The sequence below is a fragment of the Arachis ipaensis genome, chromosome B03 (assembly GCF_000816755.2).
Source record: "Arachis ipaensis cultivar K30076 chromosome B03, Araip1.1, whole genome shotgun sequence".
Lineage (NCBI taxonomy): Eukaryota > Viridiplantae > Streptophyta > Magnoliopsida > Fabales > Fabaceae > Arachis > Arachis ipaensis.
Window position 1 is genome coordinate 56002217 of NC_029787.2, and position 16141 is coordinate 56018357.

General features: G+C 36.4%; 1 protein-coding gene across 1 annotated transcript; it reads left to right on the forward strand.

Moving 5' to 3' along the window:
* LOC107633172 (serine/arginine-rich splicing factor SC35-like) lies at positions 5542-6231 on the forward strand. The gene has a single exon (XM_016336809.1). The coding sequence runs from the start codon at positions 5542-5544 to the stop codon at positions 6229-6231; it is 690 nt and encodes a 229-aa protein (XP_016192295.1).

The window sequence follows — 16141 nt, forward strand, 5'->3', positions numbered from 1 at the left end:
AATTTGGGATCCCGGTGGTCATTGGAAGTGTAAATATTGGTGGGGATTCAAGGATGAATTCAAGCATAAGCCACCATAGCAAGGACCCCATCAAATGTCCAACTTAAGGACTTAAACTAAAAGTGCTAGGTGCGAGACACCCCACCATGGTAAACTCTTTCCACTCTCTTGTAGATTTGACTAATAAGTGATTTGAGTTGCCATTGTAGGTAGTTTTTCCTCTTCATGTAGTTTTATCTTAATATATTGGTTGTTAGTTGCTTAAAGTGCAATTTATGTTTGTTTGCACATGAAATTTTTTGTTAATTTTGCATTTTAGTTGATCTTTAGATGTAGGTAGTGTTAGGGAGATTTTTAGCTATTTATAGTATTTCTAAAAAAAAGGAGTTTTTTTTTCTCATCTTCTATTTTCTTTTGTCCACTTCATTCGCATACTTATATTCTTTGCATTTTCATTTTGTTTTTATAGTCTGTTTTTACTTTATTTTTTCGAGTTTCTCATTTTAATAATTGTGTTGACTTCTCCTACTCAATTGTTGAGACTTTCTTGTATTATTTTGGTGCTTCGTGACTTGTAGCATTAATTGTAATGTTTGTTCTACACACAAGATTAGTGCTTTAGTCCTTCCTAACTCATTATCCTTTGTTTTTGTACTTCATTATCATTGAGTTAGGATGGAACCAAATGCTCTCATGCCTATCACTAGTCTTGTTTGTGTCAATTCCTATTTGATCTTGATGCTCAATATGTTCTTCATGCCTTGACTTTACCCTTGCATCAAGTGTCAGTTAATATGCCTTTGCCTACATTGCTTTCTCACCCACATGTTGTAGCTACCATGTGGTGATAACCTTACTCTTATTTGGCTTTAGCCCCCGCCTATGTTCTATTTGCTTTGCTATCTTTATTGTAGGCTTAATTTTCTTTTTTTTCTTTCCTTTTAGGTTGGTCATTGAAGGAAGAAAAGGAAGAGCTTTTAAATGGGGCAACAAACAAGTCCAACCGCACAACCCTTTGAAGGAGCTCATCAGTTGTAGCAACCCGTCTACCTTGCTCTCCTTTGCATGCACCAAGAACGGTACAATCTTCAAGCGTGGGGAGGTTGTCCGACCAATCTCCGTGGGTAAATTTCTTTTTCAACACCAATATTAGCTAGTTGTTGCACTGCATAATAGGTTGCATGTTAGTTAGAATTTGTACATATTTTACCACTTCCCTTTTATGTTAGGACTACTTGGTTAAGGTGATGATTTCTTTTCCAAGAAACTGTTTTAGGGCACCTCAATTGATTTGAGTAAAAACTTTTCATAAAACTTGCTTGAATCATATATATTGTGGAACATGATTTTTGAGCTAAGAACACTAGCAAGCGAGACTTGAGCCTAATGGCGTGGTTACATCTTATAACCACTTATTTTTCCTTCTTGTGTGCATTATTCTCTTTCTATGATTGTGATTTTTGATTTGTTGATTCTTTATGTCCATTATTTTGTGTATTCATGCATTTATATGATTGAGGCCATCATTTCATTTAGCTCACTTACCCAAATAGCCTTACCTTTTATCTTCCATTGTTAGCCAAATTTGAGCCTACGATTAACCCACTTTGTTCTAATTTTAGCACATTACAAGTCTTTAAGCGAAAAATAATAAATATCCTTTATTTGGATCTTTGACTAGCTCTGGCTAGTATGTGTATCATTCAAGTATGGGAACCTTAGGACATTAGTTGAATAAAAGGGTAGTTTTGTATTTTTGTTGTAAACATTGGGAATTGGGTACATGCTCATGTGTAATGAATGTAAGACCTTATGTATTGATGTTCTTGCATATAGTTTCAAAGAAAAAAAAAAGAAGAAGAATATGGAAAAACAAATGAAAGGAAAAGAAAAAAAATAATAGAAAAAAAAGAAAAAAAAAGAAAAAGAAAGAAATAAAAAGGGGACAAAATGCCCCAAAGCAAAGCTCAATAAAATCAATGCATATATGTTGTGAAATGAAAAGAAAATGCATGAGTATGAGAAGAAAAAGTGAAAGATGGGTAGCTAGGTTAGAACTTAATTGTATAGGATGTCATAGGTTAGGTGGAAAGTCTAAGATTATCAAAGATTCAAATTTCAAGCTCACTTAACCCTATATGCATCCTACCCTGACCCTAGCCCCATTACAATCTATGAAAAGACCTCATGATACTTGTGTGCATGCATTGAATAAATGTTGATTGTTAGAAGAAAAAGAAATCTTAGAAAGCATGAAATAGAGGAGAATTGAGATAATCAACCCTAAACACTTGAGCGAATAGAGTGCAAACACATCCAGTGAGGGTTTGATGCTCAATTACATGTTTTCACCTATAATCATCACTTTTCTTGCAAGTTTGTAAAAATATTTAATAACTCAATTCAATTGTGGATTAGACTTGCTAGTCCTTAGCCCTTGTGCATATAGGCTTCTTGGGAATTGATTTATTTTGACCAAGCAATTACATTCATGTAGATAGTTGTATATAGGTAGGGTGCATTTAGTTAGATTTCATTGAATAAATGTTGATATCCTTTGCTTTCTCTTGGTTTAATCATGAGGACATGCTTGGTTTAAGTGTGGGGAGGTTGATAAACCCCATTTGTACTTAATTTAGGAGATTTTATGACCTTTTACCCACATTTATTCAATGAAATAGCATGGTTTCATGATTATCTCCTAATTTGTGCTTAAGTGTGAAAACATGCTTTTAGGTCTTAAAATGGCTAAATTTATTTCACCTTGATTCCATTAGATGCCTTGATATGTTTGTTAAGTGATTTCAGATTTAGGAGGCAAAGATTGGATCAAGGGAATGAAGAAAAAGCATGTAGAAATAGAGAACTCATGAAGAAATGAAGGAATCGCAAAGGTGTCAAGCCGACCTCTTCGCACTTAATCGATCATAACTTGAGCTACAGAGGTCCAAATGATGCAATTTTAGTTGTGTTGGAAAGCTAACATCCAGAGCTTCGAAATGATATAAGATTTGCCATAGTTGCATCGCGTATAGGGGTGCACACGTGCACAGTACGCGTATACGCCGATGGGTGCACATGATTCACTTAATGCAACTCGTGCCAGCGATTTTAGAAGCCTTGTGGGCCCAATCCAACTCATTTATGATGCTATTTAACCCAAGAATTGAAGAGGGATGAGAGACACTTTAGACACTAGTTTAGTTTTAGTTTAATTTTTGGAGGGAAAGTTAGTTTTAGAGAGAGAAGCTCTCACTTCTCTCTAGAATTAGGATTAGGATTAGGTTTAGGATAATCTCTCCTCTTAGATCTAGGTTTTAATCTTTGCTTTCATCTACTTCTACCTTTTAATTCTATGTTTCTATATCTTTTTCTTTCATTCTTTTGTTGTAATTTCCTTTAAGTTATTTCTATATTTTGTTGTAGATCTACTATTGTTCCTTCTCTTTTCTTTTAGTTCAATTTGAGGTAATTCATAATAATTGTGTTTCCTTTAATTGTTGTTGTTGATCTCTTACATTCAATTATTGTTAGATTCTATTTTTGTTATTAATTTACTATGCTTCCTTTTTTGCCTTCCAAGTGTTTGATGAAATGCTTGGTTGAATTTTAGTGTAGATTTTGTTCCTCTTGGCCTAGGTGGAGTAATTAGTAATGCTTGAGTTATCTAATTCCTTTGTTGATTGACAATTAGAAGTTGCTAATTGATTTGGATACCACTAAAGCTAGTCTTTCCCTTGGGAGTTGGCTAGGACTTGTGGAATCAAGTTGATTCATCCACTTGACTTTCCTCCATGGTTAGAGGTTAACTAAGTGGTAGCAATGGACAATTGTGGTCACAATTGAGGAGGATAACTAGGATAGGACTTCTAATTCTCATTCCTTGTCAAGAGCTTTTCTAGTTGTTAGCTTATTTTTATTGCCCTTTGTATTTCATGTTTCTTATCCCAAAACTTACCTTATAACCAATAACAAGACACTTTATTACAATTCCTAGGGAGAATGACCCGAGGTTCCAATACTTCGGTTTATAAATTTAGGAGTTTGTTTGAGTGACAAACAAATTTTTGTATGAAAGGATTAGCGTTGGTTTAGAAACTATATTGCAACGAGAATTTATTGTGAATTCTAAACCTTCAAAAATCCCATCATCAGCGCACTAACTATGGTGTTTAGATCTGGGGGAGCATTGGCGATCTCTCCAAGCCTTAACCACCTTCCTATCATAGTTTACACTACTTCTGAGTTCTGATTGCCCTTTTTCTTTATTTACTTTTAAACAATCAAACTGCATTTAAATAAATCCAACAACTCTTCTATCCGCCTGACTAAGACCTGGAAGATAACCATAGCTTGCTTAAAACCACAATCCTCGTGGGATCGACCCTGACTCGCTCAGGTATTACTTGGACGACCCAGTGCACTTGCTGGTACAGCTGTACGAAGTGTGGGGATTCATGCACCATGCATGATCATCTGTCATTATGTCTTAAAGTTATGAAATATTCCATGCATCTCTCACCTTCCTTAAAAGATTTTTTTTAAAAAAAAAGAAAATTAAGATGCATGAATTTCAAGTTTTATATTAAGAATAGTTCAATTATGTGATGTGGTGGCATTGCTTTTATTCTCTGAATGTATAAATAAACAGTGCATAAATGATGTTGGAGTTAAGAATATTGGCTCTTGAAAGAATGATGATAAAAGTGAAATATTATTGCTAATCTGAAAAATCCAAAAATTGATTCTTGAAGTAAGAAAAAGCAGCAAAAAAAAGCAATAAAAGAAAAACATATGCAAAAAAAATATGCATAGCAAGCGTAAAAAGAAATAAAAAGCAGAAAAAGCTAATAGCTCTTTAAACCAAAAGGCAAGAGCAAAAAGCCAGTAACTCTTTAAACCAAAAGGCAAGGTAAGGATCCAAGGCTTTGAGCATCAATGGTTAGGAGGGCCTAAAAGAGAAATCTTATCCTAGGCAGTTCAAATGAGCTGCTTCCCTAATTATATGCTTATGGTGTGAAGGTGTCAAGTGAAGAACATGAGACTGAGCAGTTAAAGTCGTGGTCCAAACCAAAGAGTGTGCTTAAGAACCCTGGACACCACTGACTGGGGACTCTAGCAAAGCAGGGTCACAATCCTAAGGGGTTCACCCAGTTAAAGTGTTTGTGGCATTTATGTATCCGGTGGTAATACAGGAAAATAAAGTGCTTAGGGTCACGGCCAAGACTCTAAAGAAACTGTGTTCAAGGATAAAAAAGAACTTAACTAGGGGAATCAATAATATCATCTAGATTCTAAGTTCCTAGAGATGCCAACTATTCTAAGCTTCAATGGATAGTGATATGCCAAAACTACTCACAAGCAAAAAGCTACTAGTCCCGCTCATCTGTTTGAAACTGAGCTTCATTGAGAACTCTGAAATTTATTGCATCCTTATATTTCTTTTTATGCTACTTTGTTTTTGGCTACTTGGGGACAAGTAATAGTTTAAGTTTAAGAAGTTTTTTTTTTTAATTACAATAACATAAACAAGGAGAGAGAATGAGAGAGAGAGAGAGCGAGAGAGCATGTGAGGGGGGAAACACTGAGCGAGGTAGACTTAGGTTGTTTCAATGGGGTACAAAGGATCCTAGGGTTTGGAATCGGGAAGAATATTATCGCCTGGAAAAAGAATCTTTTTATGTATTTGTTGATAATTTACCGGAAGATATTTCAAAGAAGGAATTATACCACTTGTTTGGGTGGACGGGCAAAACCATTGACATATACCTCTCACGGAAACGTAAACAGGGATTGGTTTATCTTTTTGCTTTTGTACGATATACGACGAAAGGGGCCGCTCTGAAAGCGATCACGGAGATGAATCATATGAGGTTACGAGGGAAGTTATTGTCTATTAGTGAAGCAAAATTTAGAAGACACTTACAAGAGCGGGAACGATGGGTGCATGTGGATCAGAGGGTTTTATACGAGGGAAGGCATAAGGGAGCTGATAGTGGAAGCAAGGGAGAGCCTAAGGAATCTGATAGTGGAAAAGAAGGAGTTATTGCACAAGAGAGTGAGGTGAACAAGGATGATGCGCAAGAAGCTGACCATAGTAGGAAGAAGAGGGTTGACACTGCAGTAGCGCAAGCGAACTTGGAGTGGTTAGGGAGGAGCGTAGTAGGTAGCACTTTAAAATCGTTTGACATCCAATCGTTGAAAAGATCTATTTGCAAGATTGTGCCTTAGGTTGTTGAAGTCAGAGAGATAAGTGCTTATAAAGCCCTAGTGACGTTTGAAACAGTGAAACATGCAGACGATACTTTTACGTTCAAACTTGATAGGTGAAAGAACTGAAGATTGATGGTTTAGAGGTTATAGTAAACTCTCGTTGCAAGTATAGTTACTAAACCAAGCAATCAACCTTTCTTACAAAAGTTTTGGTTGTCACAAGTAACAAACCCCATTAAAATTGATAATCGAGTATTTAAACCTCGAGTCGTCTTCTCAAGGAATTGCAGGGAGGTATGTTCTTATTATTGGTTATGAGTCTTGTAAATTGGGGGTTTTGAAAGTAAGGAAGCAGTATGTTGAATGATAATAAGAATAAAATAAATAACTATAAAATAGACTCTTGGCAAGGTATGAAAACTGGAAGTCCTATCCTGGTTATCCTTATCAATTGTAATGAGAATTGGATTTTTCTCCAACTTTGTTAACCTCTAACTATGAAGGTAAGTTAAGTGGATGAATTAATTCTGATTCCTCAAGTCCTAGTCTTTCCTTGGGAAAAGTTAGAGTTATTGGAACCCGAATTAATTCTGGAAGAATTCCAATTTTCAATCAACCATGAGTTTGATAACTCAAGCGCCTCTAATGACTCAACCAAAGCCAAAAGAAAAAAATCTAAATTATTTATATAAATAAAAGAAAGCAATCATAATTCTGAAATACCTCAAATTATATTAAATAAAGAAATCAATTCTAACATGGAGTTCATAAGCCAATTAGGCAACATAACTAATACAAGCATTAAAGCATCTGAAAGTAAAAGAGAAATATAAAATAAAAGGAATATTGAACCTGTGACTGAAGATGAGTTGAACTAAACTAATAGAAATCCTAAAATCCTAATCCTAAGAGAGAGGAGAGAACCTCTCTCTCTAAAAACTACATCTAAAACTAAAAATTATGAATTATGAAAGCATATTTATGAATGGATGCATTCCCCCACTTTATAGCCTCTAATCTGTGTATTCTGGGCTGAAAACTGGGTCAAAACAGCCCAGAAATCACTCCCAGCAGTTTTTGTTACGTTCAGGTCGCGGGAAAGTGACGCGGAGGCGTCGTCCACGTGTTCGCGCGGATTGCAATTCGCAGATACGATACGGGCGCGTCATTCACGCGTTCGCATCGCCTAATGTCGGGGCAGCTATGGCAAATTATATATCAAATCGAAGCCCCGGACGTTAGCTTTCCAACGCAACTAGAACCCCATCATTTGGACTTCTGTAGCTCAAGTTATGACTGTTTGAGTGCAGAGAGGTGAGGCTAGACAGCTTTAGCAGTTCCTTCAGTTTCTTGTATTCCTTCCACTTTTGCATGCTTCCTTTCCATCCTCTAAGCCATTCCTGCCCTGTAATCTCTGAAATCACTTAACACACATATCAAGGAATCTAATGGTGATAAGAGAGGATTAATATTAGCAATATAAAGGCCAAAGAAGCATGTTTCCAATCAAAGCACATAATTAAGAAGGCAAATGTAAAACCATGCAAATAGTATGAATAAGTGGGTAAAGAGTTGATAAAAACCACTCAATTGAGCACAAGATAAACCATAAAATAGTGGTTTATCAACCTCCCCACACTTAAACATCAGCATGTCCTCATGCTAAGCTCAAGAGAAGCTATAAAGGAGTGAAGAGGAATGATAGAGAGTATGCAATGCAACCTATCTATATGAATGCAACTATATGCTAAGATGTTTCGACCTACTTGGTTAAAGGTAAACATGTTCTCCAAGACAAAAATAATTCAAATTCCACTAATTCAAATCATATAATAAAAGACAAGTAAACTTGTGAGAAGATAGCTCATAAAAGCAGGGAACATAGAATCAAGCATTGAACCCTCACTGGTAGTGTATATCACTCTAGTCTCTCAAGTGTATAGGGTAATTCACTCAACTCTTCTCTAGTCATGCTTTCTAAAACTTTGTTCTTCATCTAACCAATCAATAAATATTTAGCATATCAATGCAAACATCATGAGGTCTTTTTAGGGTTGTAATGGGGCTGAGGTAAAGGTAAGGATATATGTATGGCCAAGTGAGCTTTATAAAGTGAATCCTTGATTAGTCTAAGATCTCACCTAACATATACATACTTTATATAATTTAAAATACTTTACCTAGCTACCCAATTTTTTTTCACTTTTGTATTTTCATGCTCAAGTATTAAACTTATTTTTGAATTTTGTCCCATGTGCATTGATTCTTTTTATTTTGCATTTGGGGTAATATTATTTTTCTTCTCTTTTCTTTTCTTCTCCTTTTTCTTTTTATTTTTTGTATCCCCTTATTTAATTACTTAATATTTTTTTTCAATGCACATGGTAATTTAATTATTTTGATTTCATATGAGCATACTTCCCAAATTTTCAAATAACTTATTCAATTTATTTCCCTATTTTTTTTCATATCATCCCATGTTCCCATAAAATTCCCCACACTTAAATTATACACAATATCTATCTTAAGCTAACCAAGGATTCAACTTGGAATTTTTATTTTATTTTTCTGCTTAAGGCTAGTAATGGTCATGAAATAGAAGGGGGTTAAAAAGTTCAAAGTGGCTAACAAAGGTGATGTAAAAGGTAGGCTTATTTGGGATAAGTGAGCTAATTAACAAATAATGGCCTCAATCATATGCAAGCATGTAAATACACTAAATAATGGACATATAGAATGGAACAAAGCAAAGATTACAATTATAGAGAAGAAAACACACAAGAATAAAAATTTATGGTTAAATAATGTAACCATGTAAATAAGCTCAAAATCTCACAGGTTGTGTGTTCTTAGCTATAATTCATGTTCCAAATACAACTTCAAACAAGTTTAACACACAAATTTTTCAATTTAAATTAGTAAAATACTATAAAAATTTCTTGAAAAAAAAATATTACTTCAACCAAGTAGTAACTAAATGCATAAAATCAAACAAACATGCAATTAAATATGCAAATGCAACAATGAATTAACAGAGAAAATAAAACAATGGTGTTGAAAAGAAGAAAATAGCTAACCCATAGAGATCGGTATCGACCTCCCCACACTTAAAGATTGCACCGTCCTCAGTGCATGCTAAGATGTACAAGTGGACGGGCTGCTCCCACTGATGTCTTTCTCTATAGATTATGCAGATTGACTTGCCTGTCTCCCCAGTTAGAAGCTTTCCCTTTCCCTTCCTCGGTGGCCATCCTGAAAGAAGAGAAAAAGAAGGAAAGTAACCCAGAAATAAAGATAAGAACATAAATAAAATATGGGTGTTAATGCCAAATAATAAGGGTCTCATTTACATGGAAGCTTCAACATGTACGTGAGAAAATAATAGAAGCACATGGCATACCAATGGTGCAAAATTTGCAACAATGGGGAAGAGAGTGGGGAAGGAGAGATAATATAAATTCATGTCAATGTAAAAGTAATACAGATATAAAAGATTGGCATTGATTTAAATAATATTACTCAATCAGAATTAAACAAGTCACTAAGCACCTAAAATAATTCAAGAGAAGATGCAACAGTTAAAGAAAATTTAACACCAATTGAAAAAAATAATAATTTTAGAAAAAAAATAAAAATATACCCAAAATTAAAATGCAATGGATGAAAGTATGCAAATAAATTAAATAAAATAAAATGAAAGTGAAGAGAGATGAGAATTTAAAAAGATGAAGTAAGAAAGAAAGAAGAAAGAAGAAAAGATAGAAAGGATTAGGATTAGAAAAGAAAAGATAATATATTTGGCGCTGATCTGGATAAGCTGTGCAGCGCAGGCGACGCGGACACGTGGGTGATGCGGTCGCGTGGTGCACGATAAGGTCAGGTAACGCGGACGCGTGGATCACGCGATCGCGTGGCCTGATTTTTGCGATTGGCCCGAGTGCAGCCTCGCATTCGCATAATTCTCTGTTCGAAACTCTTTTCGCCAAATTTTTGAGTGACGCGGTCGCGTGGTTGACGCGATCGCGCGGGTGGCCTTATTTCCAATATGATGCAGACGCGTGGGTGACGCGTTTGCGTGGTGGGGCTTGTGCTGCTAGCACCATTCCAGCCCTGCTCCATCATAACTCTCTGCCATGCACCCCTTTACGTCGATTTCACAGGGCCACGCGTTCGCGTGGGTGACGCAGACGGGTGGGAGGCATTTTTCCCACACGACGCGGACGCATCAGCGACGCGGTCGCGTGGATCAATTTGTGCCAAAGGCACACCTCCAGCCACGCTCTCGCGTGACTTTCTGATCGATTTCTTTTCTTCCCAATGCACTGGTGACGCGGACGCATCAGCGACGCTGCCGCGTCGCGTGCGTGCTTTTTTTTATATGTAATTATGCAGTATGCAATATGCAGTGCTAATGTAGATGCTATGAATACTTCTAGGTTCAATGAAAATAAAATAAAATAAAGACAAACAACACGAAATAAAATTGAAAAAGAAACGATCATACCATGGTGGGTTGTCTCCCACCTAGCACTTTTAGTTAAAGTCCTTAAGTTGGACATTTGATGAGCTCCCTGTTATGGTGGCTTGTGCTTGAACTCATCCAGGAATCTCTACCAATGTTTGTACTTCCAGTAGCCTCTGGGATCCCAAACTAGGCGCAGAAAGCCTTCAAGCAGGTTAAAGCAAGTGACAAGGCCCCAAGAGTGTTGATTGCCAGAATGAATTCCGGGGTCCCAAATCTTGCTTTTGCACCCGTCTTCTAGCTGATTATCATGATTCCATCTAGGTGGTTCAGGGTTAGAATTCTCACTGAAGCATCCAAACAACTTCCTAGACCCATTCAATTGAGCTCTACACCAACCTTTGCGTTTAAACTTAAAGCTTCCAACCATAATGAACCTTGCAGGAGAATTCTTACCACTGACCATCTTCCTCTTACTCTTAATGCCACAAAGAGCTCTAAGTTGACCATCCGTCTCCAGTAGACCATATTCAAGTGGGATTAGAAAGCTAAAGGATATGAATTTTACCCACTTGAATGTTGTGAAGGATGATGGCAACTTAGGGGGAGGGGTCTCCAATAACTTCGGCAAGGTAATTTCAAGCTCCATTCCCCTGGGCTCTTCTTTAACAGCTTCCACCTCTTTGCAAGCTTCTTCAATTTCAACCTTTTCCTCTTGGTAGCTATCTTCCAATTCAATTTCTTCTTCATTGTTCACCAAGAGTGTGGGAGGTTGTGCTTTTTCTTCTTCCATCTCCATGTCAAGTTCAATGGGAGAGGATTCAATTGCGGATAAGAATTCATCAATGATTGAATCCATCTCTTGATCATCCTCTTCAAAGTCTTCAACCATGATATGTCTTGGAGGTTGTACACCCTCTTCAACATCAATTTTAAACGTCTTTGAAGGAGGCTCTATGTCTTGACTTTCCCAAGGAGGTTCAGCATCTCTTAAGTCTTCAACCACTTCTTTTTCTTCAATAATTCTGGCTTCCTCCACTTGTTCCAGTACAAATTCATGCTCCTTGCTGTCCACCGGAGTTTCTAATGTCTCCTTCATACTACGTTCTTCATTAGATTGTCCACATGAAGCCATGGGGGTTCCTTGAGTGTCCGAACATCGGGAAGCTAATTGTTTATCGCTTGATTCAATTGGTGAAGGGTTGCATGAAATCTTTCCACTATTTTCTTGTGACGATCCTTTGATTCTTGTTGTGCTCGGCTATCATAAGTAGGATCATAGTGCTCTTGGATTGATGGATATGGAGATGGTGAATATTGAGGTGGTGGTTCTGGGCGTGGTTCATATGGTGGTTGGTGTGGTAGATAAGGATTAGGGTTATATGGTGGTGTTTGGTGGTAAGGGGCTTGTGAGTATGGTGGTTCAAAGTTGTGTTGAGGAGATGGTTTATTGGCATATGATGGAGCTTGCTGGTAACTACAAGGGGGTCCACCATATCTATTGTCTTTGCATGCATTGTAGGATGGTCGTTGTCCATGGTATTTTGGAAGGTGATGTTGCCGAAAGGGTTGATCAGATCCTCGTGGCTCCTTCCATCTCTGATTCTTTTGACCTCGATGCATGTCCCTATTATAATTTCCATTCCTTGTAACAACATTGGAACCAAACTCAAAGCGAGAGGGGTGAGAACTCATAATAGTAAATAAAAATTAAAAACGAAAATAAAATCAAATTTTAAATTAAAAGGGTATTTAAATTTTGAAATTGAAAATTAAATTTTTGAAATTTGAATTTTGAAATTTTGAAATTTGAATTCTGAAATTTGAATTTTAAATTTTTTGAAATTTGAAGTTTGAAATTTGAAAATTTTTAAATTAAATTTTGAAAATTTTTAAATTTGAATTTTGAAATTTGAATTTTTGAAATAAGATAAGATAACTAAATTTTTGAAAATTTTTTTTAATAACTAAATAAAAACCAATAACCTCTTAATTTATGAAAAAAAGCAAAAATAAAAATAAAAATAAAAACAAATAAACAAGTAAAAAGTAAATATTTACAATAACCAATAATAAGGCACACGTTTGCAATTCCCCGGCAACGGCGCCATTTTGAAAGAACTGAAGATTGATGGTTTAGAGGTTATAGTAAACTCTCGTTGAAAGTATAGTTACTAAACCAAGCAATCAACCTTTCTTACAAAAGTTTTGGTTGTCACAAGTAACAAACCCCTTTAAAATTGATAACCGAGTATTTAAACCTCGGGTCGTCTTCTCAAGGAATTGCAGGGAGGTATGTTCTTATTATTGGTTATGAGTCATGTAAATTGGGGGTTTTGAAAGTAAGGAAGCAGTATGTTGAATGATAATAAGAATAAAATAAATAACTATAAAATAGACTTTTGGCAAGGTATGAAAACTGGAAGTCCTATCCTGGTTATCCTTATCAATTGTAATGAGAATTGGATTTTTCTCCCACTTTGTTAACCTTTAACTATGAAGGTAAGTTAAGTGGATGAATTAATTCTTATTCCTCAAGTCCTAGTCTTTCCTTGGGAAAAGTTAGAGTTATTGGAACCCAAATTAATTCTGGAAGAATTCCAATTTTCAATCAACCATGAGTTTGATAACTCAAGCGTCTCCAATGACTCAACCAAAGCCAAAAGGGAAAAATCTAAATTATTTATATAAATAAAAGAAAGCAATCAAAATTCTGAAATACCTCAAATTATATTAAATAAAGAAATCAATTCTAACATGGAGTTCATAAGCCAATTAGGCAACATAACTAATACAAGCATTAAAGCATCTGAAAGTAAAAGAGAAATATAAAATAAAAAGAATATTGAACCTGTGACTGAAGATGAGTTGAACTAAACTAATAGAAATCCTAAAATCCTAATCCTAAGAGAGAGGAGAGAACCTCTCTCTCTAAAAACTACATCTAAAACTAAAAATTATGAATTATGAAAGCATATTTATGAATGGATGCATTCCCCCACTTTATATAGCCTCTAATCTGTGTGTTCTGGGCTGAAAACTGAGTCAAAAACAGCCCAGAAATCACTCCCAGTGGTTTCTGTTACGTTCAGGTCGCGGGAAAGTGACGCGGAGGCGTCGTCCACGCGTTCGCGCGGATTGCAATTCGCAGATAAAACGCAGGCGCGTCATTCACGCGTTCGCATCACCTAACGTCAGAGCAGCTATAGCAAATTATATATCAAATCGAAGCCCCAGACGTTAGCTTTCCAACGCAACTGGAACCGCATCATTTGTATCTTTGTAGCTCAAGTTATGACTGTTTGAGTGCAGAGAGGTCAGGCTGGACAGCTTTAGCAGTTCCTTCAGTTTCTTGTATTCCTTCCACTTTTGCATGCTTCCTTTCCATCCTCTGAGCCATTCCTGCCCTGTAATCTCTAAAATCACTTAACACACATATCAAGGTATCTAATGGTGATAAGAGAGGATTAATATTAGCAATATAAAGGCCAAAGAAGCATGTTTTCAATCAAAGCACATAATTAGGAAGGCAAATGTAAAACCATGCAAATAGTATGAATAAGTGGGTAAAGAGTTGATAAAAACCACTCAATTGAGCACAAGATAAACCATAACATAGTGGTTTATCAATAGGCTGCTACATTTATTTCACAGGGTTCGGAGATGGGAAGAGTCTAATGCCAGGGCATCTTAGCCTCGTCTTACTAGTCTTTTTCCTTTGTTTTTACTAGGTTTTATACACTTTCTTGAGTTACAAGTTAGCCATTTGGGTAGAAATTCATGAGTACTTGGATTCAATCAACCATGAGTAAATTGATGCATTTTCATGAGCTTTTGTGCTATAATTGATTATATGTCAAGGATAAGAAGAAGTCTCATGATTTTAGCGTAGCATTGATGCATTTGTTAATTGATGATAGGTGACCAAAAGGCTTAGAGGAAGGTTGAAGAAAGGGGATGTCAGGAATGAAAATGAAGGCAGCATTGAGATGATCACGTTTGAGTTCATGTTTGCCTCAAACGTGAACTCAAATATGGATAACAGCACAACCACCCTGGAGGAGCTCAACGTTTGCACCAACGTTTGCCTCAAACGTGAGGTCAAACGTTGGCTAAGGAATACGCTGGGAGGAGCTCAATGTTTGCACCAACGTTTGCCTCAAACGTGAGATCAAACGTTGGCTTAAGAATACCCTGGAGGAGGAGCCACGTTTGCGCCAACGTTTGCCTTAAACGTGAGGTCAAACGTTGGCTGAAGATTGCCTTGCGGAGGATCACATTTGAGCTCACGTTTGACCTCAAACGTGAACTCAAACGTGAGTGATAGCAACCACCTGTTCTGCATAACGCCATCACATGAAGACGTTTGAGTCAATGTTTGCCTCAAACGTTGACTCAAACGTGAATGATCCCAAAGTCCATAGTGCAAACGGATTTCTTCTCAAGACCAGAGCAATCAACAGAGTCTATATTCAACCCAATTTCATCAAGGCCAAGGGCCCAAATTCAAGGCTTAATGATCATTAGAAGAGAGTGTATAAATAGCTTAGGATTTAAGTTTTGAAAGAGCTTTTCTTTTCAGGTTTTTTTACTGGACTTCAGTGGAGAGCTCAATTTTATTTTTCATTGTTCTTCTTGAGATTTAGAGTTTTTGGGGAGAATTGGGAAAGAGAATTGAATTCTCTTCCTCTGGGTTTTCTTGTCTTCTTTTCTACATACTTTGCTTGAGTCTTGGGTGTTGAGAATTAAGGAAATTCTGTCTCAATCTCACCTTGAGATCTCTCTCTATTTTCGTTTCACTACATCATTTGAGAAATTGAGACTTGAATTTATTTCTTCTACTATTTGATCTTTAATTCTCTTGCAATTGATCTTTGAATTGGATCAAGGAAGGCAATGAGATCTAGACTTGGTTTTCTAGTCTCTTGACCCCTGAGATCCTTCATTTTTCTTTCTGTTTATCTGCTGAGGCTTCTTCAAGCCAATTTACCTTTCTATTTGAGATTTATTTCGACTCAATTCATCTTTTACTTTCCGACTTGTTGCAATTTACTTTTCCCTGTTTAAATTCTACAATCCCAGCTCCTTGAACCCTTTAAGATTCCAGCAATTTACATTTCTTGCAATCTAAGTTTCTGTCATTTACTTTACTTGTTCTTTAAGATTCATCACTTTTACTTATTTAGTTCTTTAATTTACTTCAATTCTTCCCTCTCCCTTTACAATTCATGCAATTTAGCTTCTGTCAATTACAAATCACTCAAATCAACTCTTGTTCGCTTGACTAAATTAACCACTAAACTAAAGTTGCTCAATCCTTCAATCCCTGTGGGATCGACCTCACTCCTGTGAGTTATTATTACTTGATGCGAACCGGTACACTTGCCGGTGAGTTTTGTGTTGGATCGCTTTCCACACATCAAGTTTTTGGCGCCGTTGCCGGGGATTGATTAGGTTGATAATGAT